The sequence below is a fragment of the Bombus pascuorum genome, chromosome 6, assembly GCF_905332965.1.
Source record: "Bombus pascuorum chromosome 6, iyBomPasc1.1, whole genome shotgun sequence".
NCBI lineage: Eukaryota > Metazoa > Arthropoda > Insecta > Hymenoptera > Apidae > Bombus > Bombus pascuorum.
The window spans coordinates 14,590,882-14,618,101 of NC_083493.1; the positions used below are offsets into that span (position 1 = coordinate 14,590,882).

The 27,220-nt window shown below is 39.8% G+C and overlaps 1 protein-coding gene and 1 non-coding gene across 3 annotated transcripts in view; one reads left to right on the forward strand and one right to left on the reverse strand.

Moving 5' to 3' along the window:
- LOC132908082 (CD151 antigen-like) overlaps positions 1 to 27,220 on the reverse strand; it is a 90,318-nt gene that overhangs the window by 46,327 nt on the left and 16,771 nt on the right. Inside the window, exons 2-3 of one of the 2 annotated variants that reach the window (XM_060961714.1) lie at positions 17,566 to 17,663; positions 16,880 to 16,944 (exon numbers count right to left, since the gene is read on the reverse strand). In XM_060961714.1, the coding sequence (XP_060817697.1) occupies positions 16,880 to 16,923 (44 nt within the window). In that variant the 5' untranslated portion in view covers positions 16,924 to 16,944; positions 17,566 to 17,663. The remainder of the gene's footprint in view (positions 1 to 16,879; positions 16,945 to 17,565; positions 17,664 to 27,220) is intronic. The other variant, XM_060961715.1, reaches the window with a different exon arrangement.
- Positions 25,124 to 25,196, forward strand: Trnar-ccu (transfer RNA arginine (anticodon CCU)). Its single transcript has one exon. It is a non-coding gene; the product is annotated as a tRNA-Arg (tRNA).

A 27,220-nucleotide genomic window follows, 5' to 3' on the forward strand; every position in this document is an offset into this window, starting at 1 on the left:
CTTTCCTGGATACGGTCACCGTAGATCTGATCTAGACATTTTTTATCTTTTCGCTAGCCACGGTTTACTCCGCGCGGTGTTTCCAACGGGTTAATTAGTCGGATAAAATCCGTATTTTAATATTTAGTCTGTGAATATTTATCTAAGTTCGTATTTGTCTGAATAGGTACAATTAAACAGGTAGAATGTAGGTAGAGAAAATCGTTTGATACATTGAATAAAGTATTAATTGATATAGAAAGCGCTATATGTTAAATATCTTATATATCTCTGCGTCTTTAAATTTTCCATAAAAATCCGCGGTCTACTAATATCGCGATATGAAATTGAGCTATTGGTAACAGAAAAATCTTTTTATATCAGAAATGTCAGGAACGCATTGACGATACTAGGTAACATACAATTTTTTATTACACGCTACGATATGAAATCACTTGTTAAAAGAAATAAAAATATTTACAAAGTATCGAAAAAATAAAAGAATATGTGTATTCAATCTTCCAGATGATATATGATTTGAATAAATAAATTCATCAGAATATAATAAATATATCCATCAGTCATACTCGTGTTAATTGTTTAAAAATGTTGCCCAAAACAATTTTATTTGTGGCGGCATTCGACAGTAAAAATACCATCACTCGACACTAACTTGTGCCGGACGAGGCCAGCGCAGTGTACCAAAGTCGGTAAAGATGCCGATGAGATCTCATCAAGTTTTGCCCTGGTATTTTCAAATGACAGCTCTCTAGGTCTCAGTTAATAGGAATCTTAAATTCTTATCAAAAACTACTGGGAATCGCCATTACGTTTACGTCCAAATTCATCAGTGCCAAATAGGCTAAAAGTTTTGACTGACTAGACTACTACAACCCGCCATAGTCCCCTTCCTCTTTAGGAGGAGCCGCTACATAGAGGTACAACACACCATATGTGTATGGCGCACACGGGTCTTCGCGCCTCTAACCCAAGTTGTAGTCTGTTGTACATATGGTCGTGTGTAGAATGAGACAGGTTCTGATGTCGGCGTACTGCTGCATTTTCCTTCTCATTTTTTGGGTCGTGGAAGAAAAATCGGACTCCACAACTAGCTATACCGAGTACTACAAAATATCAACCAATCTGTAAAGATGAAGATGAGATCCGTATATTACATGCAGCAGTACTCCAGCAGCGATACCCGCGACCCGCAGCAGAACCTGTCTCACTCTACGCACGGCAATATGTACAACAGACTACAACTATCACGGCCTATTCACCTCATATTTACACAAAATACGTATATTCAATTTTCTAAATAATATTTTATCCGAATAAATATAAAAAGATTATTTTGTCTGGGTATAACCGAAACCTGTAACGCGTAACTTCAAACGACATAAATTTAATCCACGAAATCGTCACAATGGCCATTCAAAGGAATCCAAACGAAAATATGATGGACGTTGGATCAAAGTTGCAATTAATATCGCCGATGAATACTGAAAGCGCTTTTCTTTATCATTTCTCTGCCTTTATACTATAACACGTGATAACTAGCGGCGATATTTTTCCGAACGGCAGTGATTTCCGTGCGCTAATTGCTCCGGCCAGTCTACAAAGTAAACCATTGGAAACACGTAATGATTTTGATCGAACGAACGTTGATAAAGCTCGCGGGCTATGTATCCGATGGAACATGCAACCGGTATTCGTTCCTATTTCCCTTATCGTGTTATAAAATTATATTATACATCCACCGGCTGAATCGATTTTACGATACAAACCATAAAACGTTCCCACCCTTCGCCTTCGAAAATCGAATATATTCGCGCCCTATAGACGTACAATCGTGAAAATCCGTATTTCATACGAGACTAATTTTCCGCACGATAAAAGAGAGAGAGATACACTGATACATTAGCACTCTAAAATATCTGGCTATTTGGTTATTTTCAACAACGTGTTATTTAATTACAGGATCACAAGTAAAAAGTTATGCACGAACGAAAATTATTTGAGGGACAGGTACATCGATAAACCGTGTCTACAATTTTAATACAGCTGTTATTTATTTTTTAAATTTATTTAAAAATTATTATTTCTTTATGAAATAAATTGCTCAATGCTTTTGGACGTTCTCATTGATTTCCAGCTTTCTAATTTCATTTTTATCTCTAGTTTCATTTTGCTAATATTCATGCACCATTGCTAAAAATATAAATCGGCTAGAATGTTTGCATATTTCGTAGTATTAGCGTAGATGATCGTTTACGAGACTCTTTCCTAGTTTCTCGAATAACGGGACAATTACAGACGGCTAGGAACACAGTTTTGCAAACTAGGCGTGGATTTAACGAGCCGAGACTTCTTGAAGGGTTAATACGTTCTCGAATCGGTGACCGTGACATCGAATTAGCCGCAATTTGCTGATCGGCTTCCTTTTTTTCCATCGAACCGCGCAATTAAGGAATAAACTTCCGCTCAGACCAGGCACATGTGCACACCTTTTTCTCGATCTAATCCACGTTCCTATTGACGCAAACGAATATCGTTGATAGTGTGCAGAGTGACAGTCGTGGTTGGACTATTGGATCGCACACCTCGTTGCAAATGGATTCTCAATCCTGATCGAATACCTTATCGAAAAACGGAATCTATTTCGACACGATCGTCTAGTCGAAACGGAGGAAACCCGACTGAATTTTTAAATCTTCGATAGAGGATTGTACACAGCGATTGCTGGCTCGATTCTGCCCGATACCTTTTCCAGATTACAAACGTGTATTATTGTTATTACGATTATTATTTATTATAGATGGGAAAAAACTGCGATTGGCGTAGAAAGATAGAAATCGGCAGGCGAGTAATTGAGACACGCGTTATACATAATACAGTTAATATTATTATCTTATAAAATAATTACGTAATTATTTATTTTATTACGCAAGGATAGTAAATCGAGACTTATAAAAAGATCCATTCCAAAGTTAGAATTGTAAAACTATGGAAATTGTACCGTGTGAAACGCGTAAGCTCCAGGAATGATAAAAGTACCAAGTAAATTATTATAGCCATATTGTACAGTAAAAGTTATGAAAACTACGTACATTCGCTACATTGTTTCACTGGAACTTTAAAAGGCACAATCATAGCAAATCGAAAGATAACAAAAGATTATACCGTTTAAAATCTACCGCGGTCTACTTTCTCTTGAAATTGACCATTCGTGATAATGGAGAACAGTACGTAGGACGCATGTACGATACTATGCAATATAAAGTTATATACACCTGTGTGGGCGGAGAAGAAAAATACCATGGACGCGGGAAAGACTTGCTCTCGGCGATCAGCCGGCAGCGACGTCTTGATTACAGTAGAACCGGATCGAATGAGAGTTATACGATCATTCCCTCTGCTCTACACATGTTTAACTACAGACGAATCGATCACGAGTATATTTTCTCTAATTAAAACCGATACACACGACAATGACGCGTATTAATCGATCATCCATCGACGAAGGCTGAACATCGTGTTAAGTGCTCTTTATCTTATTAAGTACAAACAATTGTTGGCTCAACATGGATGCATTAACCGACTAATGGATACTGTTGAAGCGTATGAGAATTTAATGCAGCTTAAATTCAGCGCAGTTGTAATTATTTAATACCGTTCCACTTACAATATCCACGTACTCTCGTAAATTTCAATATGGACATATTTACGGTGGCTGAGGAAAATACTCGAACATTTATCACGGACAATTTCTATGAATACATCACGCGCGTTATACGAAAGTTTTCGTAGTTTCGTTAAAACTATAATGAGACATGATTTTCATGACTATATTGGTAGAGTTTGCAACAAAATCCAAAATGTACATACAGTTGTTCGCAAAACTTTCAAGTCCGCGTTGCATGCGTTGTAGAAAACATTTTCAGATATCATTAACACTGCGATGAGACACGACTGTCGGGATTGCATTGATAAAATTTCATCCAATCTGAAAATGTATGAAAATATTTATTGTGAAAGTTTATTTAACCAAAGACTGATTAGTTATCACACAATTATATTAAGTGTTAAAGACATTGATTAGAACATTTTATATTACATTATTATAATGGACAATTAATTACTCCAATATTTTTATCATTTCCGTGAGATACATGTTTGCACCAAATACTTTGTAGATAATTTCTGTATAGATTTTCACATTTGTTTCTTTACCAATTGTACTTTACCAATATATTATGTTGTCTGAAAAGTTTCTTTCGTTTTATGAGAAAATAATAAACGTGCAATGTTTTTTGTTTTATATTATTTTGTCGAATTACATACGGTACATTTTGTTCTGTTGAGATAAATACCGCGACATTTCACAGACTTGGTTTTACGTTTATGCGAAGGTGCACTGTTGTAAAAAACACGTTCGCGAAAGAAAAACACATTTCGGACAACCTAATGCATACTCATGATACTTCAGTCTTATTCAGATGCTAATGAAATTTCAAAATGATTCGTGTAAGACGTACAAATAATGTAGTGTCTGAATTTTTTCGCGAGCAATTATATACGCGTAATTAAAACGGTACAATAAATTCAGGTTCGTTTCCGCAACGACACGACGTCGATAATTATGTGTTCAAGAAACGATCGAAGGAAGCTTGTTCCTTCGGCAGGAATTACTTCCGCGATTCGACGCCAAGATTCGACTAATTATATGCTCGTCTAAGTGCAAACAGAAATCGACAAGCGACGTCCTTCGAGGAGACTGAGAAACGGAACGACGGTCTGCGAACAATATCCGACGACGAGAATTTCCAGCTTGCTAATACGTATATCGAAACTGAAAGCTGTAGGATCACAGCACAGGATACGACGAATATTAATTTAATTAAAACATCCCCAGCACTGCTTATACTTGTTAAATAATCGCCACTTCGTAATTACGAAGAGGATAATAACCGCGGAAAGCTTGCAATCTCACTTGCGTATTAACCTAGCAGCTTGTGTCCCCAGTGACAACCAGTTCAATTAGAAAAATGAACTAGTCTTCTCGTGTAGTGCAACAAGGCCTCGTTTCCAACCATGATTCCTGAATGTTGTACTTATTAATTAAAATTGATTTAAGTACATTAATACACGAGATCCTGCTGTTTCGCATTTACATCCTCGCTTGAAAGTCTTAGGTTCATGGAAGGATAACAGTTACGTTAAAAATTTTTCTTATTCTTTCAAACGGAGTATCATCGAAAACGATAAAAAGGGAAAGTCTGTCGTCGATTGTTATTAGCGAACGAACAAAAAGTTCGTCACTGACATCCTGTTTAACGATAACTTAACTATAACGATTATCATAAAAAAAAAAAAAAAAAAAAAAAAAGAAAAGAAATCGTCGACACGATTTCGAATTTCATAATCTCATTTCCACGCGAAAAACGTAGCTGAGAAAATCGTAGGTCTTCGTTTAAATTCCCTATGAAATAACAGAAAATTCACTACCGATGACTCGGGGTTCTTGGCATATTTATAAACGAGGGTTTACGTCAACGTGGCTTATCGATATAACGGAGTGGTTCTCGATGTGACGAGTTGGCGAAGGGAGTAACCGCAAAAATGGTGGTTAACGTAGCGGTAAAAAGGCGAGATGAATGTCGCAGAAATCTGAGCCATGGGAGAGGGATAAAAGTTAAAGCGACTGAAGAGCATGCAAAGGGTAATCTCGTCGGGGTAAATCGCAGGGAACAACGAGACGCGGGCAGAGCAATCTCTGCCTCGAGATAGCGTCCTCTTCCTTTCTATTCCTCCCCCTAGTCCGGTGCAAGTTAAAGCGGGGAAAGTTAGGGGTGGAGATTATGGTGGACGAACACGAAACGCTGCATCGTTTCCCTTCGTGCGGACGAAGCTGCCGCTGCTTCGCTATAATCTGCTGCTCTCTTGCTGTCTCTGGTAACGACTTCCAGGCGAATTGAGAGACAGAGTGTTCAAGGATTGTTCGCGTACGGTTACGCGAAAGCGGTGTTTACCATCTACCTGTGCATTTCGCTTCCAGAGGCGGTCGTTGGTCGAGACTGGACAAACGTTTGAAATATTCGCCTATTTGCATAAGGGGCGCAACGGATGCGCTCATGCTCGCGTCGATGGAAATGTTGCAAAAACAGTAACGATACCGCGTTCAGAGATCGCTTTATTTGTTCCACGTCGAGTCACGTTCGTATGATACGTTGACAATGAGATAGATTTGCTTGAATTTCGCAGGGTAAACTAATAGGTTTTCTATGATAACTAAATGTCAGTATTATTGTTTTTGCCTGTGTGTGAACGCGAATGATGCGTCAAATTATTCACCTGTTTCACCAGATATCGATTAAGCTGGCGCGCGAATGGTGGCAAAAATATATGTTTGCTCTCTCTTTTCGTAGAACATTTTCGATCGCGTGATTCTCCAATGTATTCTTCCCCCTCTTTCCTCTCTTTGCTTTTTCTTTTAAGAGTACGTATACACAGATTTAGGGAATATGTTTGGGAATGGACTGTTTATCGTCACGGAGTCAATAAGCCGATGACACGTTGCGCAAACATTTGATTTAAACGACGAATACGTCCCATCGGTGGATCGTCGACGATGACTCACGATAGGACTTGACCATCGATTTACTTTGCTATCCACGATATAAAATCCATCGTTCTTTTTGGATTTATTGTGATAAAAGAGTCAATAGCTTCGTTCGATACGATCGCAACCGTTCAACTCAAGATCGAAACTTCTTTATGGGCTCTGTTCGTTGGCAGAGAGAGAGAGAGAGAGAGAGAGAGAGGGAGAGAGAGAGAGAGAGAAAAAAAGATACGACGCGAAAGCAAACAAAACGGCATCCAGACGGCTGGTTGAAAGCAGCCTTCGAGTTCGCCGAATCCATTAAGTTCCGTACTTTGAATACCACTAGCATCGAAGTCGAGTCGCCTCGGTATGCCAACCTTCGCACGGATCCTTCCGGAAGCCGAGGAAGTTTACCGTTTGCGTAGGACACGAACAACATTCGTCGGCCGAATTGACTCTTCGATAGAATAAAGAATTTACCTTCGACTAGATTTCCAGCGACATTATAAAATGCGATTTGTTTTAACGAGACGTGTTCTCCGACCGTAAGGAAAACACATGCTGGTCGTTCTTCCGTGAAAGAAGAAACGCGCTTTGGTGAACATCAATTGCTGTCGTGACAAATTTCGTTCGAACGCGAAGCAATTGCTTCCTGTATGCTAACGAATTCCGTGCACGTCTCTTAAAAAAGTTCCTTCCGCCGCTTGGGTGGTGGTTAAAAATTCGTGAAAAGTGGGCGAAGAGAGAACGAACGTCGACAGCCGAAGCTTGCAATCAAGAGTGGCCCGGAATTCCAAATACGTAATAAGGAGCTATTCAATTGTACAAATGTAATTGCTTAATTGTAGATTCGTTAAAAGGATTAGTAAACATACGAATACGATATATAAAATAAAATAAACGAAGAAACAAGGAATAAAATAATGTTTCGTCCTTCTGGACGAGATTAGCATCTACGAGTCTCGGACTATATTTAACCAGATGCAAGCCAATTATAACGAGTTCCTATCGAATATATTGTCAATTTGTCAATACCACCTAATGACATAATCCGTGATCACTTAGTTACCAACCCAATAGAAAAAGAAAAATTTTCTATAGAAAAGAGTGGCCAAACGAAGAAACATTTTCGTAGCTATCCTAGTGGTATGAAAATTTTCATACTCGAAATGTCATACGTGGCATTTTATCATCCGAAACGCGCTTTCTCTATTTCATCTCCTGTCACCGATATGAAATTCGCCACGGTACTTCGATATTACACGTAGAAGTAAATCGAATTCGGTTTCCTCGGTGTTATTCTCGAGAAGGATCCACTGGTTGGGAGGATTAAAATCTTTACGATCACTTTTCTCGGTCCGTAAGAGGATCAGTCTCGCTTCGTCGCACTGAAAATACCTATTGGAAGGTAGCATCGGAGCATAGTTCTCAGCTTTGCATACAATTCCCTTTCTCCTTGGAAAATGGAACTCGATCGAACGAATTATCACGAAACTTGACAGTTTAAGGGCACAAAATGTGCAACTCCAGTGGAACGAACTTCGTAACGACACGTGAAAACGTTCGTGTCTATGTTTCTGTGAATCGAAATTTCTCTATTCTCCAATTTAATGTACGGAAATCCGTGTTTGTTCTAATATCGTTATCGGGTCGTTTGGAAAGTTCGTAGCGTTTTTAGTAATCGTAGCACTCTTTTCGTTGCGTCCTCTATGTTATATGCTTCGTCGTATTATGTACTTTCGCAAAATATTGCGATGCAGCGATCGTAGAAGAATATTAATCGATAGAAAGAGCATGGTATTTCGATAAGGAAAAAATATTCCTATTCTTTGATGGGATGTAACTAAAAAATATTCGATATTCTTCGAGAGCGTAATCCATCTTATCCATATTTTAATCCTTTTAAAACTTTCATAAAACACTGTTTTCACGGTGGAAAGCGAGATATTACAGAGGCTTGCAAAAATTCTTTTTCGCAATTCATCGATGAGAGACTCGATGTTAACTTTCGCTATGAGCTACTCGCATAAATACAATATGCGCTACACCCGCGATTTAATCCTCTTCGTCAAGGAATTCTTCGTTCTTTGATGGAAGGTAGAGTCAAGATGTCTGCTCGAAAGAGCTGGCTAAAGATCGTAAGAAGATAAAGTCTAGCTTGACGCTTATTGACACGACGCGAATACAAGCCTGATTTAACGAGGGAAACTTTAATTGCGAGTTAATGCTTGCACAATTAGCAATCTCGGGAACTGAAAACTTGTTAACCATCGACTTCCTCCGCAGAAAACCCCGACAGGCAATACGGCGGATTACACGTGGTGCGCCCCAAAAGAATGAAAATCCAATTGGCGACGTAATGGAGGATCGTGCCTTGGGTTCCCTCCCGCCTACTTAGTATCCCTCTGATCCCTACAAACTCTCAACTCCCTTGGGGACTCGCTTTTGGTTACGTCGACGCTCGTTATTTTTCCATTTTAAAATCTACGAGAGATCACTCGCATAGAAGATACAGATTTCATTTGATTATTTATACTTGATGTGATTTTTATTATATAACACAAAATACATAAACTTTTCTATCGCAATCATGTAGATAGTATCATGCAGAAGCTTTAATAACAATACCTAACAATCTTTTGATTTTACCACTACGAGCGAGGAGGTACATTAAAAAATTAGAAAAATAATTTGGCTTGCTCGGTTAATACGAACGAACGATCGATATTAAGTGTATGAAAGCAATGAAACTATTCTAACTTGTTTCTACGGCTTCCAAACTACCAACAAAGCGACATCTCACCAAAAAAAAAAAAAAAAAAAAAAAGAAAAAAAAGAAAAAAGGAGAAGGTAGGAGGAGTCAGTTGACGAATTTCCTGGTAACACTGTGTTTCCAATTGTGTTATTCAAATCGCGTAGTGTTTGTACGCTGCCACCTACGTCCATTCGGCGAGATCGTACAGAACGAAAGCAGCAGGGATGACATTTCATTCTGTCGTGACACATTGCCGGTACACGGTGAAGCCACCACGGGCTCTAATCAAAACAGTGTCCGCGTGCTTCAGCCCCATCATTCTTGGATTCACCGGTTCCGGCTATTAGGAAGAGAAAATAAATAACCGTGGCCCTGTCCTTTTATTCAAATAGTGATATTTCCATTTGCCTCTCGCTGCTCGTACACAATGGCCAAAGAGAATGAAACACGGCGCGCGTATTCATCGAAAAGGCGTGCCGGCGCAGCCGATGGTAGAGAAACATAAGAGCGATCTTGCGCTGACTTTCGACGTGCGACAAGGGGTGCGAGCCTCCCCTCTGTTAGCCCATTACTCAGCGGACGTGTCCCGCTGCCAGGTACAATTTGTTCGACTCGCGGAAGCGAGAAGAAACGACGAACCTCACGTTATTCCGTGACAGATGAGCTTCGCTGAGTCGCCGGTGGAAAAGAAAAAAATGAACGACTAAACGTCCGACTGTCGTAGGAAAGAAGAGAAAAGAAGGTTGGAATTCTTTTCTTTGAGCCGTCGAACGATGTTCCATCATCGTACGCGTAACAACAATTTCAAGAGACACGACGTTGCGTGGAAATCGTATTTTCATTCGCGGCCCTTTTTCATCGAGCAGGTGGCAGAGCCGAGTGTAATCAGGCGAACGCGAGCAAGTTATTTCCACGGCTCGAGAGAGGGAACGTTAATCGAGCTAGAAGAAGAAAACCTTCGGCTCGACGCCGCGTACTAACACCTTTTCTTGATCGACAACAAGGAAATTACGCTTTAACGCCGTGGCGTAAGAAAACGCGGTCGCAAAAGGGGCGGCTTACGTTCGCTCGGCGCAAGGAAATATTCCAAAGAAAATAACCTTCCAAGTAAGTTGCAAGTACGTCGACTTTCAACATGTAGAGTACTTTCCGGGACTATGGAGAAAAATGTTAAAACCTTGAAAATAAGCATTTGAATAAATTCTTCTTGACACGTTGCTATGGATCGTATATAGTCCACTTGGTCGTAATAACGAAAGAAAATAATCGTTGGAAGAGTATACAGAACCATAATTAAGAGAAACTGCATGTAATTAAAGTTCCATCGTACAGAACGACATTTGACGTGCGCCAGGCTAGTCTACCTTATGAAAAATAAAAAAGTATCCGGATAATTTTCAGCAGGCTAGTGTATGAGTATTCTAAGAGTAAGATGCATTCGTGATCCTCTGCAAAATTACCAACGCTTGTAATCGTCTCTGGTCGATAAAATGACACTGTCGTGTACCGTGAGGTTGTGAATAGGATCTACAGCTTTCAGTTTGAAAGGGAACAGTTTCGGGTTTGACCCACTCGGAAGAACGAAGGGATAAAGATTCGAATATCTCCTGGCAAGTTGGAAAAACGGTAAGAAAATAATCCCCACGATTCTAAACGAGATGCCTTCCTGCTTTAGAGTCCTCATCCTCTGCATTCACCGACGAAGAGAAGGTTCGTCGGTGAACGCGGTTATCCATTCAGTCTGAAACGTTCTCTATCCCTCAGCCTCTTTCGTTCGTCTATCTCGTTTTTTATTTCAATATTATTCGAAGCTTCTTAGACGGCGATGTCGCCAACTATCTCTAGGTATAATACGAGTACGGTTATAAAGGAAGAGTCCTGAGCTCGAACAAGGCAGATTTCGAACGAAACGACATCGTTCAGCTTAATTTTCCCGAACGGAAATTCTCGTCCATTAAAAAGTTGCTTGGTAGAAGAACCGATGGATGAAGAGCGTCGTGTCGCGTTAAACTATCGGATCGAGGCAGAGTTTCACAAGCAATCGCACAACCTGTTCGACGTGTTGATCCACCGAACTCAAAGCTCATCAATGAACGAACAGAGCGTCGGCAAAGCTTTGACACCAACACCGACGACCAACGTAGCGGAATCGAAGCACGCGTAATCCCGATAAACCGTCTACGATCGATTTTCTTCCTAGAAAAACATTTTCTCCTTTATAGAGGCAAAATTGTCCCGACGAATGTTTCTGATTAGAAGTCGCTAGAACACGTTAGGCAAACATCGTTGGCAACGTTTCGCTGAAATTCACCGTGCACTCTGTCCGCTTGGCGTTGATTCGAAGAGCAATCAACAGCAGCAGACGCGTGTCGGCTGCGTTTGCGATCACGCTGGGAAATTAATTCGCGACGAGAGCATATCCTGCGATCCTGTGTTCCTGGCTCTCTCAAATAGACCGAAAGAGAGGGGTTGCAGCGAGGATGGAAAGTCGGCAAGATTTAATCGCGTAGCGAAAGTACCTAGAAACGGGGAAATTAATATCGTAGGAGGTGGAAGAGCACGATGAAAGGGCGTTTAAAGTTTACAGGCGAGCGATGTGACTTTAGACGGCGTAAAACAAAAACGTCGTCTGGCGAGGACAAAGGTGGAAAAGTTCCTTCTATTTTCTCGCCGGTATTTCTCGCCGCTAAAATGGATATAACAGAACGAAACGACCGAGATGAAGGAGGAAAAGAAACGTCAAGAAAGATCAGATGGTGTCGGTATTTCGAGGAACACCTCGATATTCTGCAGAGATCGTTTCTTTCTCTTTCCAACCTGTTTCGTTCCTTCCTTTCGACATCGTCGACTGTTGGCGGCCAATAAGGAAGCTCGGATACTTGCTCTCAAGATCCCTTTCCTCTGGGAAACATCTGAAGAAGGAGAGAGAGAAAGAGAGAGAGAGAGAGAGAGAGAGAGGAAGAAAGATCGAATCGTCTCTCTGTTTGCCAAGCGAAAACAGGTGCCGCGAAAGACTCATGCCAGCCGCTTAATTACTTGGGGAATTCCATCGAACGTTTAGGAAACTGGAATCGTGCGAAGAAGTTCCGAGATTGCGAGATAACGTGGCTCCTAGCGCCGCCAACTTGACGACTAATTCTATTTGTTTCGTTACTTTCAATTACGGTGCACGTGTCAAGGAAGGAGAAAGGAGAACTCGTTATTCCTTTGGAAATTATACAATTTCAGTTTTCACGAAGTTTTCAGTGCACGGTGGTACTTTTCGAAAACTTTTCAGCCTTTCATCCGGAACGACACCTTGGTGGAATCCCTCCTATTGTACTTTAAGAGAAAGAAGCGAAGTTTCCAAGTTCCTATCGCGTAGAAATATCTTTTCGAATACATGCTTATGGCTAGGCTCGTTGCACGCGATTGATACGCGTCATTTTTGCAGTCGTGTCGATTTAATGGCACGTTCGGCCGACACGTTTATTTATACGGAGAGGTAAAAATAATCAAAGGCGAAAACGTCGCGTCAAATTGACAGGATCACGTGCGGGAATAGACGGAGGCGAAGACGCCGCGTCATATTTTAAAAAGTAATTGAGCACGAACGTATGACACGTTAAATTGACGCGGTAAAATTCAGAATCAATCGAAGGTGAATACGAGGCAAAGTGACGCGATAACGTCCAAAAATGATTTTCATCTTCGTTTATAATTCAAGAATGCGATGTCAAATCGACGCGATAAGCTACGAAAATAATCTTTATTTTCGTTACTCGAACGTGAAGTTACGATGCCGACCAGACGCGTCAAGATGCAAAAATAATTCAAGACGAAGACACGACGTCGGATCGGCGTTATCGCGAGAATGAGTGGCACTCGCGTTCAACGGATCTCGGACAATTCATGGCAAAAAATACTGATTCGAATTCCGTTATTTTCAATACGATCCTAACGATATAGTGGCGCGAGATCGTTCTTCGGCCTTCGATGTAAACCTCCACAAGCGCGGTAGTTGGAATTCGTGCTTTAGTTCGCGCCAAACACATTCTAACACTCTGGCACACCTCCTGTGTGGCTTGACGCACGGTACAACGCGGTTCGACGCGGTTTCACAAAGAGACAACCCGGCGTGCGGCATTGTACGGGCTCGCGAACAGCACTCCTGCCGGGTCTTCCACGCGACCACGCGAGTTATTGAATTCGCGTTTCAACGCCGGCTTATTACCGAGCGGCTTGTGATAGCACGGCATTCACCGCACACCGGGGCGTCACCGCTGGAAACATCGCGTTCGAAACGTCTGACGCGCGATTTCGCCGCCACAAGAGAAACTCTCGAGACCTCGCAAGTCTGAAAAAGTTAAATCCGCGAACAAGTGTATCGAAATCGTGGAACGGAACCGCTGATTGGAAGCTTTAAAGCGGAACGATTTCTTGCACAGAAGCAACGCCGAGGGATTCGCTACTTCCGAGCTGGCAGTCGATTCAATTCGGTTTATCACGCCTCAATCTCCCGTTGTTTTAGCTCCAGTAGAATTGTCGTTGCGATGCTTTTTATTTTCTCCACTTTCAGACTTACGGTACGGTTCAAAGGTACGGTCCTGTGCTTTATATCGGGTTCAGGCTATTCGAAGTTTCTTAGTGCGAACCGTGTCCAGAATTATATCTCGATGGTGAAATTTTGAAAAAAATTGCAACTAGATTCTTCGAGCGAATTAAGCAACGTACTTAAACTGTAACGTGTCCGATATCGTCAAGCTATACACTCGTACTTGTTCAAAACTATTAGTACTATTAGTATGCTCGACGATCTGATACAAAGCGCGATAACCGACTCACATTGTTACAGGCGCGAGTAATATTCGTTTGAGATAACAGTACATAATGCGTTAGGAAGAAAATTTTTATTATAAAAGATACTGGAAACAGCAACGAATTAACGATTAAAATGATGTAAAATGAAATGCAGAGAAAAATGACAATCACAAGAATTATTTTCCAAAATTTGATATTTACGATTCGTGTAATAAACGAATAAAGTTGTGAAAATAGCTCTTTGCCTTCTTGAGGTTTTAATCGGAGTTGACCAGTTTGGCTTTCGGAACACTCGTATACATTGATCGCGTTCGTGTTACGAATCATTGGTCAAAGATCAAGCCTTATTTAGTTAGTCAGCTGATATCTTTATAACACCAGACGACGTCTCAATGGGCCACTTGACCTTCTGATCCAGCTAACTGCAATACTGGCGAACCATCGGAACACGCAGTTTACACTCGAAACTTTCGAATGGCTTTTTATTTTCTTAACTTTTTGGCGTTGAAACGAAGTTAGTATCGTTTTTAGATAACTCTTCGATGCTTTCGATCTGCCTTTCTTTCTCACTGTACTTTTTCTCTTTTGTCTTTGACTGAACGTACGGAATAAGTCCGAGTGGCATGTGTTCTGCTTACATCGAGGTTCCGTGTAAATTCACGTGGGTGCAAAATGATGTACTGAATCGTAAAACACTTGTACTGGGTAGGGGAAACTGCGTCGTTGGCACCCCTCCGTTAAAGACAGTCTGGAATTTCGAGGGAGGAATTTCACGGTGGAACGCCTTTGCACGTCGAAAGAACGCGAACGCGGCCGAAAAACGAACTAGCGGAATTGAAGCTCGAATTACCGTGGCAGGATACGCGTAGTTTCGCGCTACCGCGAATAAATGGAATTTTAGAAGAGCCTGGAAAAAAAATCACCGACTCGAAATTGGCGGAGAACTCTCTGCTTATGAATGAAACCAGCTACTGAAACCTCTTCCGCCTTGGTCTCGCGTTAATTTCATCAATTTTGTGGCCAGACGTGAAATAGTTTTCGAACAGACAATTATCGAGGAGAATCGATCCAGCTGTTTGCTTAACGTATTTTACTTCCACTGCTTTCAGTGCGGAATTAAGTGGCAGAATAATTCTTTTCCAAAACGATACAATTCCGTGTAAACAAAATAAATCACGACGAGAAATCGGGTACCGTTCGTTCTCCGGCGAATCTCTGCGTTGGAAATTCACTTTGTTTATTTTACAAGCGTACTTTGCATGGAAACAAGCAACGTTTTTTCTCTGACGTTAAACAATAAACCCGTTCAACGTTGCGAGAGGGAATTTCCCGTCTTTCAAAAGTGTTTAAACGAACCAAGAGGCAAGAGCTCGCGAACTAATCGAGACAGAGAGCTCCGAAAGTTCCGTCTGTTACAACGTTTTATTCCTTGCAGGACTTCGGAAAGCAGACAAATGAGCGAAGAATTTTTCTCCAGGAATGCTGGATTACCGTGGATCTCCTTTCATAATTACATCCACAAATGCCAGAGAACTCCGCTTTCTGATAGTGCTACGATTCTTTTTCATCAGTTCCTCTGCTCTTCTCGTATGTGAATTCACTCCATGAATCTTTTAGCAGACCGAGTATAGTCGTTCTCGAGGCAGCGAGTTTTAATTATTTACGTGTGATCATGTGTCCCGTAACTAACATGCGCAAAAAAAATCCTCGTCATGGGAGACGTTATTTGTCAAAAAAATTATTCCAGCGAATTTCCACGTTCCATTAACGACTAACTTCGCTATACGTTCGGAAAAAGCTGACCGTTTCATAGCGACGATGCGTAGTTCATTTAAATATTCGAACACGAAGGAAGGACGTTATTTTTCAGACTGGCTCCTATTTCAAGAATTGCAAAAACGAGGAACGATCTCGACCGGCTGCGACGAAACTCCCGCGAGCTTCCGATATTACCGTGAACGCGGATCATCGATTGCGCTTCCGAAACGATTTCAGATAGAATTTCGCAGATGCGTGTGCACCAACACGAAAAACCGAAGGCAATATTGCCTCGCCCGTTCTCTTGGTACATCACTACTGGTTCAACAGCCGAGAGGATAAATATTATAACAGGCTAAAAATCGACGCGCTGTCGATCAATTTGCAGCGGGCTGTTGGATTTAATCGTTTAGTAAGAAATAATTCTATTTCCGGCGATAAAAGCGAAATAGTATCGAAAAATAAAAGTACGTAATACGCAGTAGTGAAATACGGATTGTAGAATACTCGAAGTCAAAGTAACTTTAACAATGGAATTGAAAATATACGTGTAAAATATAAGCGGAACGAACGTCATGACGAAAATGATGTGTGTGCACGTACGAAAATATATATTTGAATATGAAACGTAGAAAACTTGTATGGGCATATTACGTGTGTGGAAAAAACTTTGTTGAAATTTAATTGTCACTGGAAAGAAATAACAATTAGCACGATTAGATTGACCTCGCTCTTGTATCTTTGTATTTTTAAAAAGACATTTTACAAAAAGAAATTTTAGAAAGACACAGAAGGCAATGAAATATCGTGCCGGGACAAACGTTGTTACTCCTTTTGAGATTAATATAGTACAATAGGTCCCAACGTAAGCCTCAGAAAGATTGCTCAATTTTTACAATTTTTCTCGTATAGATAAGATCCTTCATGCTATAAGATTCCGTGATAAATAGAACTGTATATTCTATTTGAAAAATTATGCTTACCCTAGCTTTTGAAATATGTTTGAATTATATCCCATATAGTCCATATTGTTATATTAGTGTGGTCACTGTTGAAAGAAAAACGAAAGGATTAAAACAAAGATATTTCCAACGAAAAACATATCTTACTTCAAAGATAGAGTTATAGCCGTAATTATTTTATTTTAGATCGAATGTATTAACGACTGATGTATTAACGAATGATACAACGTGTGTAAAGCGTTCCCAGATTACAAATATAGTCTTATTTGATCAACTTGTTCTTCGAATGAACCGTGAAGCGCATTAAAATTTCGAATGACGGTCGATACCGAAGTCGCGGTAGCAATTAACGGCCCCGGTAATCGTGCGGTTTGCAGGGGAAAAATTAATTGGGCCATTTTTCATGCGGCATACAGTGTAGAGGACGCGCACGAAGCAGGAAGTACACCACGCGTGGTTTGTTACCACGAGAGGTATCGAGCAATCAAGTTAATGAGGAAAGAGGAACGGAGTCGATGGGAGGAGAGCGAAAAAGAGACACAATGAGGAGGGCCTTTCACCTAATGGTTTGAGAAACGTGCTCGTTGGCCCGCGCCACGCCATTTATGGCAACGCGGCCGAGCTCCGCGACGATTTTCATTCGACGACCCTCCGAATTGCGTTTCCTCCTTTTGTCCCCGATCGAGTAACGACCGTGTTACACTTACCCTGCGTCATCGATGTGCAGCTTCAGGCCAATCTTCGATACGCATGTCCACTTTAGAATTTTCGAAAATTTCCTCTCGTTACGACTCGGTTACGTATCCTGAAACGAACATAGGCAATTGCTAAGTTAGAGTCGTTTCTAGCAGCGATCATTGTATCATTTATAGTGAATTAAAATGGAAATAACAAAAAAACGTAACCAGTGTGCTTGTATAGGAAATTGGAAAGATCAAAGATCAGGGTTGAAGGGTTAACATGTTTACGACGTATGATATACTTTTACGTCAAGTTGAAAGCTGCATCGTGCTACGAATAGCGCAACACCGTGTCGCCTGCTAAAATTGTTTCGAGAAGCTATGATAGATTATTTAGAAACTATGAGTGGTAATCGGAATATTAATTGCAGTTTGAAATTACGATTAGAGTAGACGTTTCAAGAAACAATATACTAGACGAAATTAATCTCTGTTATACAACTGTATTATAGTTGTTGCTTAAAATCATGCCAACTGATATATACATTTAGGTATATATATAAATACACATAAATATAAATACACATAAATATAAATATGTAATACATATGCAACGACAATATTTAGTATATATCGTTACCTTTTAATATTTTATAATGCACTAGCTGCCCGCTCACGACTTCGCCCCTACAGCTTTTATATCGATGAATGTATATTTTATTAGGAGCGTAATTTAAAAAAAAACACTCAAACACGTCTTTGTTTATTTTTAACGGAAAGTTCATATGCCGAATTTCAAGTTTACAGACATGGTTATTCTCCGAGAAAAAAACTTATACCTTTTTCGTTCCCATACGGGTTGCATTTTTTTGCTTAAATACGCGTTTGTTTATTTTTAACGAGGGATTCGTATGCCGAATTTTACTTTTGAACTTTAGTGCAGCTAAACCCGTAAAAAATTTTTATCATCCTGTTATCCCTTTAGGTTCCTTATTTATAAATATCTTTTTTTATCCCGTGCATACATCATAGAAAAAAGTATAATAAATCTCCTAATTTCAAGTTTCTAAGTACAACGATTTAGGCTGGGCGTTGATAAGTAGTCAGTGAAACTTTATATGTTGTTATATAAATAATATATATGTAATATGTATGAATAACATATAAATCTGCGAAAACATAGTCTACCAATTATCCGCGATTACAGAGACGTTCTCATTTTGTTCGATAATTTCATTTTATCTGTTTTATCAAAACGGTCGACATCTCGAAGCAGAAGAAGGAGCAGAAGCTCGAATTGTTCTTTTTCGATTCCAGAGCTTCCTTCGTTCACCTCATATTTTCTACCCTGTCCACTATTTTTCGCCGTGCACACAGAGAGGTTCGTCCGGCAATTACGTGCGGTTCGGTCCATTCGACAAATGTACTTGAGACATGCAGTCACTTTCCAACGAAACACGAACGCAATTCTTCCCCGCAATCGAACGATTCAATGTAATAGAATCTTTCTTTTTGGTCGAATTTTCGTGAAATATCTGCTAGTTCAGTGAACGAGATATCTGATATATCGTACGAAATATTCCTCAATGAAATCTCAACTTGCGATAAAACTTACTGCTACGAGTATTATGAATTTCCTAACACCTACGGATATTGAATCCTTTCTTATGAAACTAACGCTACTTTCTTTTATATTTTTATACTAGTCTTCTATAGATACAGTAAATGCGTTAACTCAGCAATTAGCAAATGATACAAAGCCGAGAATTTACGACCAATGTACTCGTGCATTGTTCTTTCTTTCCAGATAATTAAACTTAACGTGGGTATCTCTGATATCAAATACTCCTACGAATTATTGTTCGCGCCCCTAAATCTTCTTACGACAAACGAACGTATTTCTCACGTAGATAATCTTCGTGTAAGAGATGATACAAGAGATGATCTCTATATAGTACCTTTAGTATTATCCATTGAGGCAACCATGTTCAACGCTACGATCGTCAGAGTAATCAAAAGAGTCAATTCATAATTTTTCATTAAAATTTGATAAATCTATAACATTGCGTGGTTAGGAAGATTGAAAAATATAAAAATTCATAGGATACACGTAGTGTGCAAAAACATATAAAATATTCAAAGTCCTCGTTTTTCTCCATCTGTAACTAAAGTCTATTTCATCGATTTCTTTAATTACATAAAGTCTAATTCCATTAATCTCGTAAAAATATATATAAAATAATCGTAGATCTCCTTAAGAATAAAATAAATTTTTCATAAAACGTCTTAGATTATCTTTTCCACAAAATGTAACAGCCCTATGTCTTACACATTTCCTCATACGTTCCTTATACCTTTGATACAGATTTCACGCTTATGGCGTTGAACATTCGCCTGTTAAGGGCCAACCGAACGATACGATTATATTCACCTCGTTGTAAAGAAGAATAGCAGCGATCCACGATAGTTCATGGAGCGAGGAAGGTATTTGCCTTGGAATTAACGCGCGCCATCCTTTCGAGTCGGTAATACGCCTGATGAGCCACCCTTAAGCGCGAATCGTCAGCCGATTTCGTGACCAAGAGCGACGCGACACGGGCTACAAATGACGCCTGGGATAACGTAAACACCGTAAGCTGGGTGCGGCGTGTAAACGCGATCAGATTTACGACCGCGGTATTTACCGCGATAAGCCACGACCCACTAATGCGAACCGTCTGTAGCAGCGCGAGGATTGAGCGTTGAACATGCCACTCTCGTGGACAGAAACTTTTCTATGGGGGAAGAGAAATGCTCTTTGGATGGCGCAGACGTCTCTGATGGAGACCTATAAACCGGCTGAGAGAACTTGAACCGTTCAATTTCTGCGATAGTCGTCGAAAGTGCAACAGAGGAAAAATCTGTATTTCTTTCGCGACATAAAAACTCTCCGAGGAAAAAGTTGTAAAATACAGTACAGCTTGAGAATAACGACGAGAAATAATAGTTCTAAAGCAATATCGAGAAATAATTACTCGATCGGCGATGTTTCTCAGTAGAGATTCATAGAATTTAATTTGTACGGAGATCAGTCAAGTAAATTACCTCCTCCCTTTAATTTCTATCGTATTAATTTCTGCCTTATTTATTACGGTATTTATCGAAACTGTTTCGAAAGACATAGACAAGAAATGCAATACTCTGAAAGCTTGCAAAAACTATTCAATGTAACTCGTTACCTAAAAAGACGAGCATTTAAAAAAAAGGAAGAAAAACGAGGAAAAGATTCGAATTCTAGTTGAATCTTTCTTAACTTTAACTTTAGCTCAATACGTTGGAAAATAGCAAATGAATGTACATAAATTTATGTTAGCAATAAAGAATATTTTTGTTGATCGTTCGTAGCTTCTTCAGCGAGAGGAAGTAATTCAGCGTTGATAACTAATGTACGTAAATATAAAATATTCAAACGACCGAAACAAATTATCGTTTATCTATATAGCGAGTAAACAGATGCATATTCATACCGCGAGTGCAGGAACTCAAAGCCACGTCCGTTTCTGCATTATCCGCGACGCAGAAGAAACGAGAAACAGAAGGCGAATCTCACGGGTCGCATCTCCTCACACGGCACGTACGCGGACTCGTTTCACGATATTATGCACATCCAGGGATTCCTGTCCGTGTCGAAAATCGCCACGAAACACTGATAAAATTCGATTCCATCGGGAGCGAATAAAACTTGACTCCCGAAACTTTCCAACTAATAAAAGAAAGAACAGTGTCTAGACGGTGCGAACAGTGTCCAACTGGTCTACAGGGATTTCAAGAAATATTGTATTTAAAATATAGATGAAGAGACGATCAAAGTATACATCGTCGACCAATTCTTCGATTACAAAGAAATACTTCTTTCTGTCAAAACACCAAGTGGCATAAAAATCGAACGATTAATAAAATTGGACTCACCATATTTCAAATGTATACTAAAAATAAATAGAAAATAAGAACAACGAAAAACGTTCGATTTTCACGTATTAAATATCGGTAAACATCCTAATACCCGTAAGTAATAGCCAGTAGTACTTGCTATTGGACGAAAGCTCGAATCAAAAAAGGCGACTCGTCAAACAAAGATGCGAGCAGAGAACACGAAAACAGGTAAATAAGATGAAAGGGTAGCTGAAGCTTTTTTCTCCCTCTTGCGACGTTCTAAAGCACATCGATCCACCTCTTATTCGTCAGTCGTCAACAATATCCGAGTTTTCGATCAAAGGATCCTGAATGCTCGAATGCCGCTTGGCCGAATAAAAGATCGCTCGCTGCCGAACTATTTGCCGATGATCGTCCAAACTCCTTTTTGCGTCGCTTCGATACCTCCTTTATTGTTTTATGACCCTTTCAGTGGATCGCTTCCTTCTTAAACGGTTGAACCTTATCCTACGTTATTTTCCTGTTTGAAGCTCCGTATGGTTAAATTACGTTATTTGAGTGAGTTAAACTTCAATATCTTACAATTTAGTCTTAAACGGTCAAATCATTTTCTTGTTTTTAACATTTTCTTTTGCTCGACCTAAGATGCACGATGGTTTCTCATTTCCTCGTTATTATATTAAAGACTAATGCCGTCTCAGAGTATACGACCAGTTTCATTATTCTGTGTAACGTTCAAGACCGAATTTTAAAACGTTGAAGCATCAGTGAGTCGAATAACTCTATCTTGTTATTATTATATCTTACTATTGGGTTGGCAACTAAGTGATCGCGGATTTTGTCATTAGATGGTATTGACAAACTCCGCAATCACTTAGTTGCCAACCCAATAGTTTCTCCTACTTCAGCTACTCCATATCAAATTTCACGACGAGTTTCGATATCGATTCGTACGAATCTTCGAAAGATCAGCTCGCCTCGCGTCGCTAAATCGTCCTCCATGAGAGAATCAGCTGCATAATTTGCTCGTCTCGTAGCGCGGAGATCGAAATCGCTCTTTTTACCGCGACGATCTCTCGCGTTTGTTGAAAACCGCGCGAAAGAAATTAGCCGAATTCCGAAACAAAGGGAACTTTTATCTCGCGAATTTTTAGCTTCGTATACTCTTGCCGCTGTTTCGGATTTTGCATCGCGAGCAAATTTGCATGGAAATGTTAGGCTTTTAATTCCAACTCCGAATCGCTGTATAAAGCGATCTCTCTGCTCTATTGATTTTCGGTAGCTGATTTTACTAGCAGTTGCCGCGGGTAATCAAATATTTAGGGTTTTAGTCGAAAGATATATTCATCACGTTGAATTACACACAGCTTTCTTTGCGAAAATAATATTTGGTTGACAAAATGTGGAATTTAATACTACAATTATTAATTTCCAACCGTTTATCGTATAATGCGTTAAACGCGAATAACATAGATGGGGCATTGAATGAATATGTACTTTGAAATAAACATTAATTAGCCGCTGTTGAATATGGATATAGTAAAATTTCGTCGCGAACGATATTTCGCGCTAAATTCTCGGCAATATTAATTAATTAAATACGATGTACGTCGACCGGACCAATTATTCAAATAACGTTTTATCGAGTCTTTTTTACCAAGGGAAACGTGTTTCGTGAAACATGTTCGGTCTCATTGGAGGATGTATCTCCCGGGAAAACTTGGTAGTAGTTTCCCTCTTTTTCAGAAACTCGCTAATAAAATAGAGCGCTGTAAGAGAGAATGTGTAACTATACGCCAAGCGAATGGACGAAACACGGTTAACGGTGTCGCGTCCTCGCAGTTACGGGCAAAGAAAAGGAAATTAAACTCCCTTACAACTCTATCTCCATATATTTTGGAGGGAGAAACGCGATCCACTGATTCTATTCGCTTAAACGCGACCATCCTTTCGCATCTGTCTTTTTTTTCTTTTTTTTTCAATTTTCAGAGCCAATCGATATTTCGAAAAGCTACAGCTACAGATAGTTTTCAATTGTTTCGAGTGCTTCGACTAATGATGAAAACGAAAACGCGGGTGAAAAAAGAAAAAAAAGGTAGAGATCGACCCTTTCAGCATTCATCAATCAAATTGAAACGCGTTTCGTGTAACCCTGTCCGTGACAACTATCGATATTTCGATGGAAAAGTTTCCTTGGAACGACGACGTTCTATTGTAGGTACGGATAATCGCTCATCGCTTTAAACCGCGCCACGAGCAGATACCTCGTCTTATCGACGTTCGTAGTTCACACAGAAAACAGCAAACGTATAAACGATCCAACATTCCCTCGAAAAAGCCTTGCCATCGGCGAAAAATACCATTTCGAATCAAGATCTTACAACGCCGTCGTATGTACAATCGGTCGACTCGGGAACTTTGAAAGCTCTTCGTCTCGATTCAAACTCCTCAAAGAAAGCGTACTTTTTCCAAATTTTTCAGACAACGCTCGCACACGAGTCTCCGTGACCCGGTACCGAAAGAAACTTTCGTGGAACGTTTCCAATTTTTCTACCACGTTGCTTCCTCCTGATGATACGTACGTATCGCCGCATTTCCACGGCTTTTAACCAATGGCTTTCCGACTGCCTGCCTCGACAACGAGAAGACTACGTAATATTGACCGACTTCGTCGTTCCGAGTATTTCCAGCACCGGATACACCGAGTGTGTGCAGGTTTCAACGTAATAGAATTTTTCCTCCACGATATACAATTTTTAGAAGCAGCGGAATCGATCGATATTTCTCCACACGACGTGCGCTAAATCAATTTTGAAAACTGACGTTACGTATACGGCGTCATCAAACAATATAGTGGACACTCGAGCGTAATTTTGCCGGCCAACGGCGGCAGCCAGGTAACTACGTTACAAGGGATTTCTAGATATCCCTAGCCTCGGTTTCAGGGAAATTTCAACGCGAGCAGTCTCCAGAGTGCAATTCACTTACATAGCTAATACCTGGTGCCGTCAGCCGAACATCAGCTGCGAGGGCACATTCTATTAAGGAACGCTAGACCATCTTATCAGTTACAACTCCCGTAGGATTTTAGTTTCAAAAGTCTTGGTTAACTTCGCATTCAGGCACACAACGACGCGATTGTAGAACCTACCCGATGAAGATACCCGCTGCTCCGATTCATTAACAAACCGCCGAGCCCCTTTCAATTTTACGCTCGCAATACTTTGCACCGTTTGAGAATGATACTTCAAACTGGCGATTAATCATACACTATTATACCTCGAATTTTTATCTTTGAAACGTATTCTCGTTTTAACAAATAAAAGGATGTTTAGCGTTTCGATAAAATACACTGGAAAAAATGAAAACGAAAAATAATGCATTTCCCTTTTTTCTTTTTAATTTAAGAAATTTGTTAAAAGACAAAAAGATACGATTGAGTATCCGTGAAGCGAGGTAGCTTTTTTTTTATTCTAAATCGTTCTTTGATAGCATGCAGGAAAATAAATGAGAAAACTATTCCAATGAACTGACTAAAAGCTTAAGAGACAAACCTCGGATATTAGAAGAACTTCGCCAACAATAAAGCCGCGTAATACAGTGGAAAGCATAATTGAATTATAATTTGTATAAATTACTTCTTATCGCTGTTAACATCTACCCTCGCACACCAGCCCCTGTGGCCTAATGGATAAGGCATCGGTCTCCTAAACCGGGGATTGTGGGTTCGAGTCCCACCAGGGGTAATAACTAATTTTAAAATTAGCATTTTTATTAACCTTTACATTCCCTAAAATAATTTTTTCCAATTATGTACCTTTGGGTAATTTTAATTTTAAAAGAAAACACGTTCTTTAATTTTCAACTCGTTTTACGCGCGCTAGATCTAAAATGCAATTAAAGCAATCCTTAAAGCTAAAAAATTTATCGCTACGAATATTCCGCGATAGAAGAAGCTTCGTGTCACAGACGAATAACAAATATTTACAACGTCGAGAAAGATACTTAAATTATTTTTATCACATTTACTTTATGGATACGTTGATATAAATGGTAATAAAATAAAATAAAAAAATAATTTACATAAATCGTGGCTAATGCTTCAGTTACTCGCTTCATTGCGCGTTATGATTTCAATACAGATACGTCCTATGATATTATCTCGCTTCTCTTGTGTAACATCTAGCTAACTTTGTGATCTCGTAATAACAGCTCATTAACATATTCCATATACCATACGCCATTGTAATATCAATTTCTAATAATTCCATTCTCCATACGTATAAGCAAAGCTGAATATATAAATAAATAAACAAATTACAAATGCAAACAAGCGTATCGGATATTCTTCCGTAATTTCAATAATATCGCTTACTGTATCGTCAACACGTATCATAAACGAATCAACGTGTTACTTTTACGTCGATACAATATACAGCGAATGTAATGCTACACAAAAACGGTGACAGGATTTCCCTGCTTTTAAATCCGCTGTACACGTGGACATTTTCTGCTTTGCGGATTTTTGTCGACGAGCGGAATCAGTGTGGGGCCAATTATCGCAGATTGTATGACGGGTTCGCGAGCGAGATGGTTAACGGCGCTTCAATTGGTCTAATCGCAGTCACTTTGCCGGGCAAGTCCCCGCCGGGCACCGACGTTCACGACCCGTTTATTAAATAAGAGCAAAGGCCACGAACCATTTGCAAAGTGGGACGAATGGATTAGATTTCCTGTTGCAATTCTACGCGTGCATACGTCCGCCTTCAACGACGACTAATGAATGCACCGATGAAAATCGCTCCATTTGGGCGTGAGATCGCGTTACGTTACTCCGTGGAGAAAAATATCGTTAACGATGATAATGATAACAATAACCATTTGAGCATATCAGAATCAATAAGCTACGGCCGATTCTTTCCAAGCAATTTTCTATGGGAAGCTATTGTTCGGTTACTGTGCGCGATATTATACGTTAATTAATTCGCGTCGAAAGTTTCTAGTTTATAAATTTCTAATTATATTTAGTAGAAACATATCCTTGTTTCTATCGAGTTTATGACCGGCTGCTACACGCTTGTGATGTGTTAACGTGAGAATAGGTTTGGATATCTCTCGTTTGAAATGAAAATTATGGTTTAATATGATTGAAAACGAGAATGTTTGGTGCAAATAAATTCCGAAATATTACAAATTATATGGAACAAAGTGTTTCCATTTGTTTGATTATTTCGGATAATAATGGACAATGAAAGATAACGAATAGCTTTTGTGTAAGAGATGGCGGGAAATATTCGCCCGGAAAGTAACTTGATATCGAAATACTGTATCAGATGAGGAAGTAAAGTAAAAGTTCATAGATGTTATCCGCAGTATGGAGTAATTATTCCAACGAAAAGATTCGTTCAACGAAAGCCAATTCAACATTAGATCAAACCCAGAACAACGCGACGTGACTTACAAATTGACGTGTGTCGGTTTTCTGTTTGTACTACTACTAAAAGCATGTAATAAAGCAAGTGCATACTTTCGACAAAATTAATACCGACCGAAGTAATGCGTTATTCGTTATATATGTTATTACAATAACCTACATATAGTACATTAAAGTACACGTTACAGGACCATTTTCACGAATGAACACACACACACACGACAATCAATTTTCCCTCTATCAACAGAGCGACGAACCCTAAGCAAACTATGGCCGATGAAACGCGAGACGAGTTCCCTCGTGAGAGACTCGACAAATTTTTCAGCAGAAAGATCT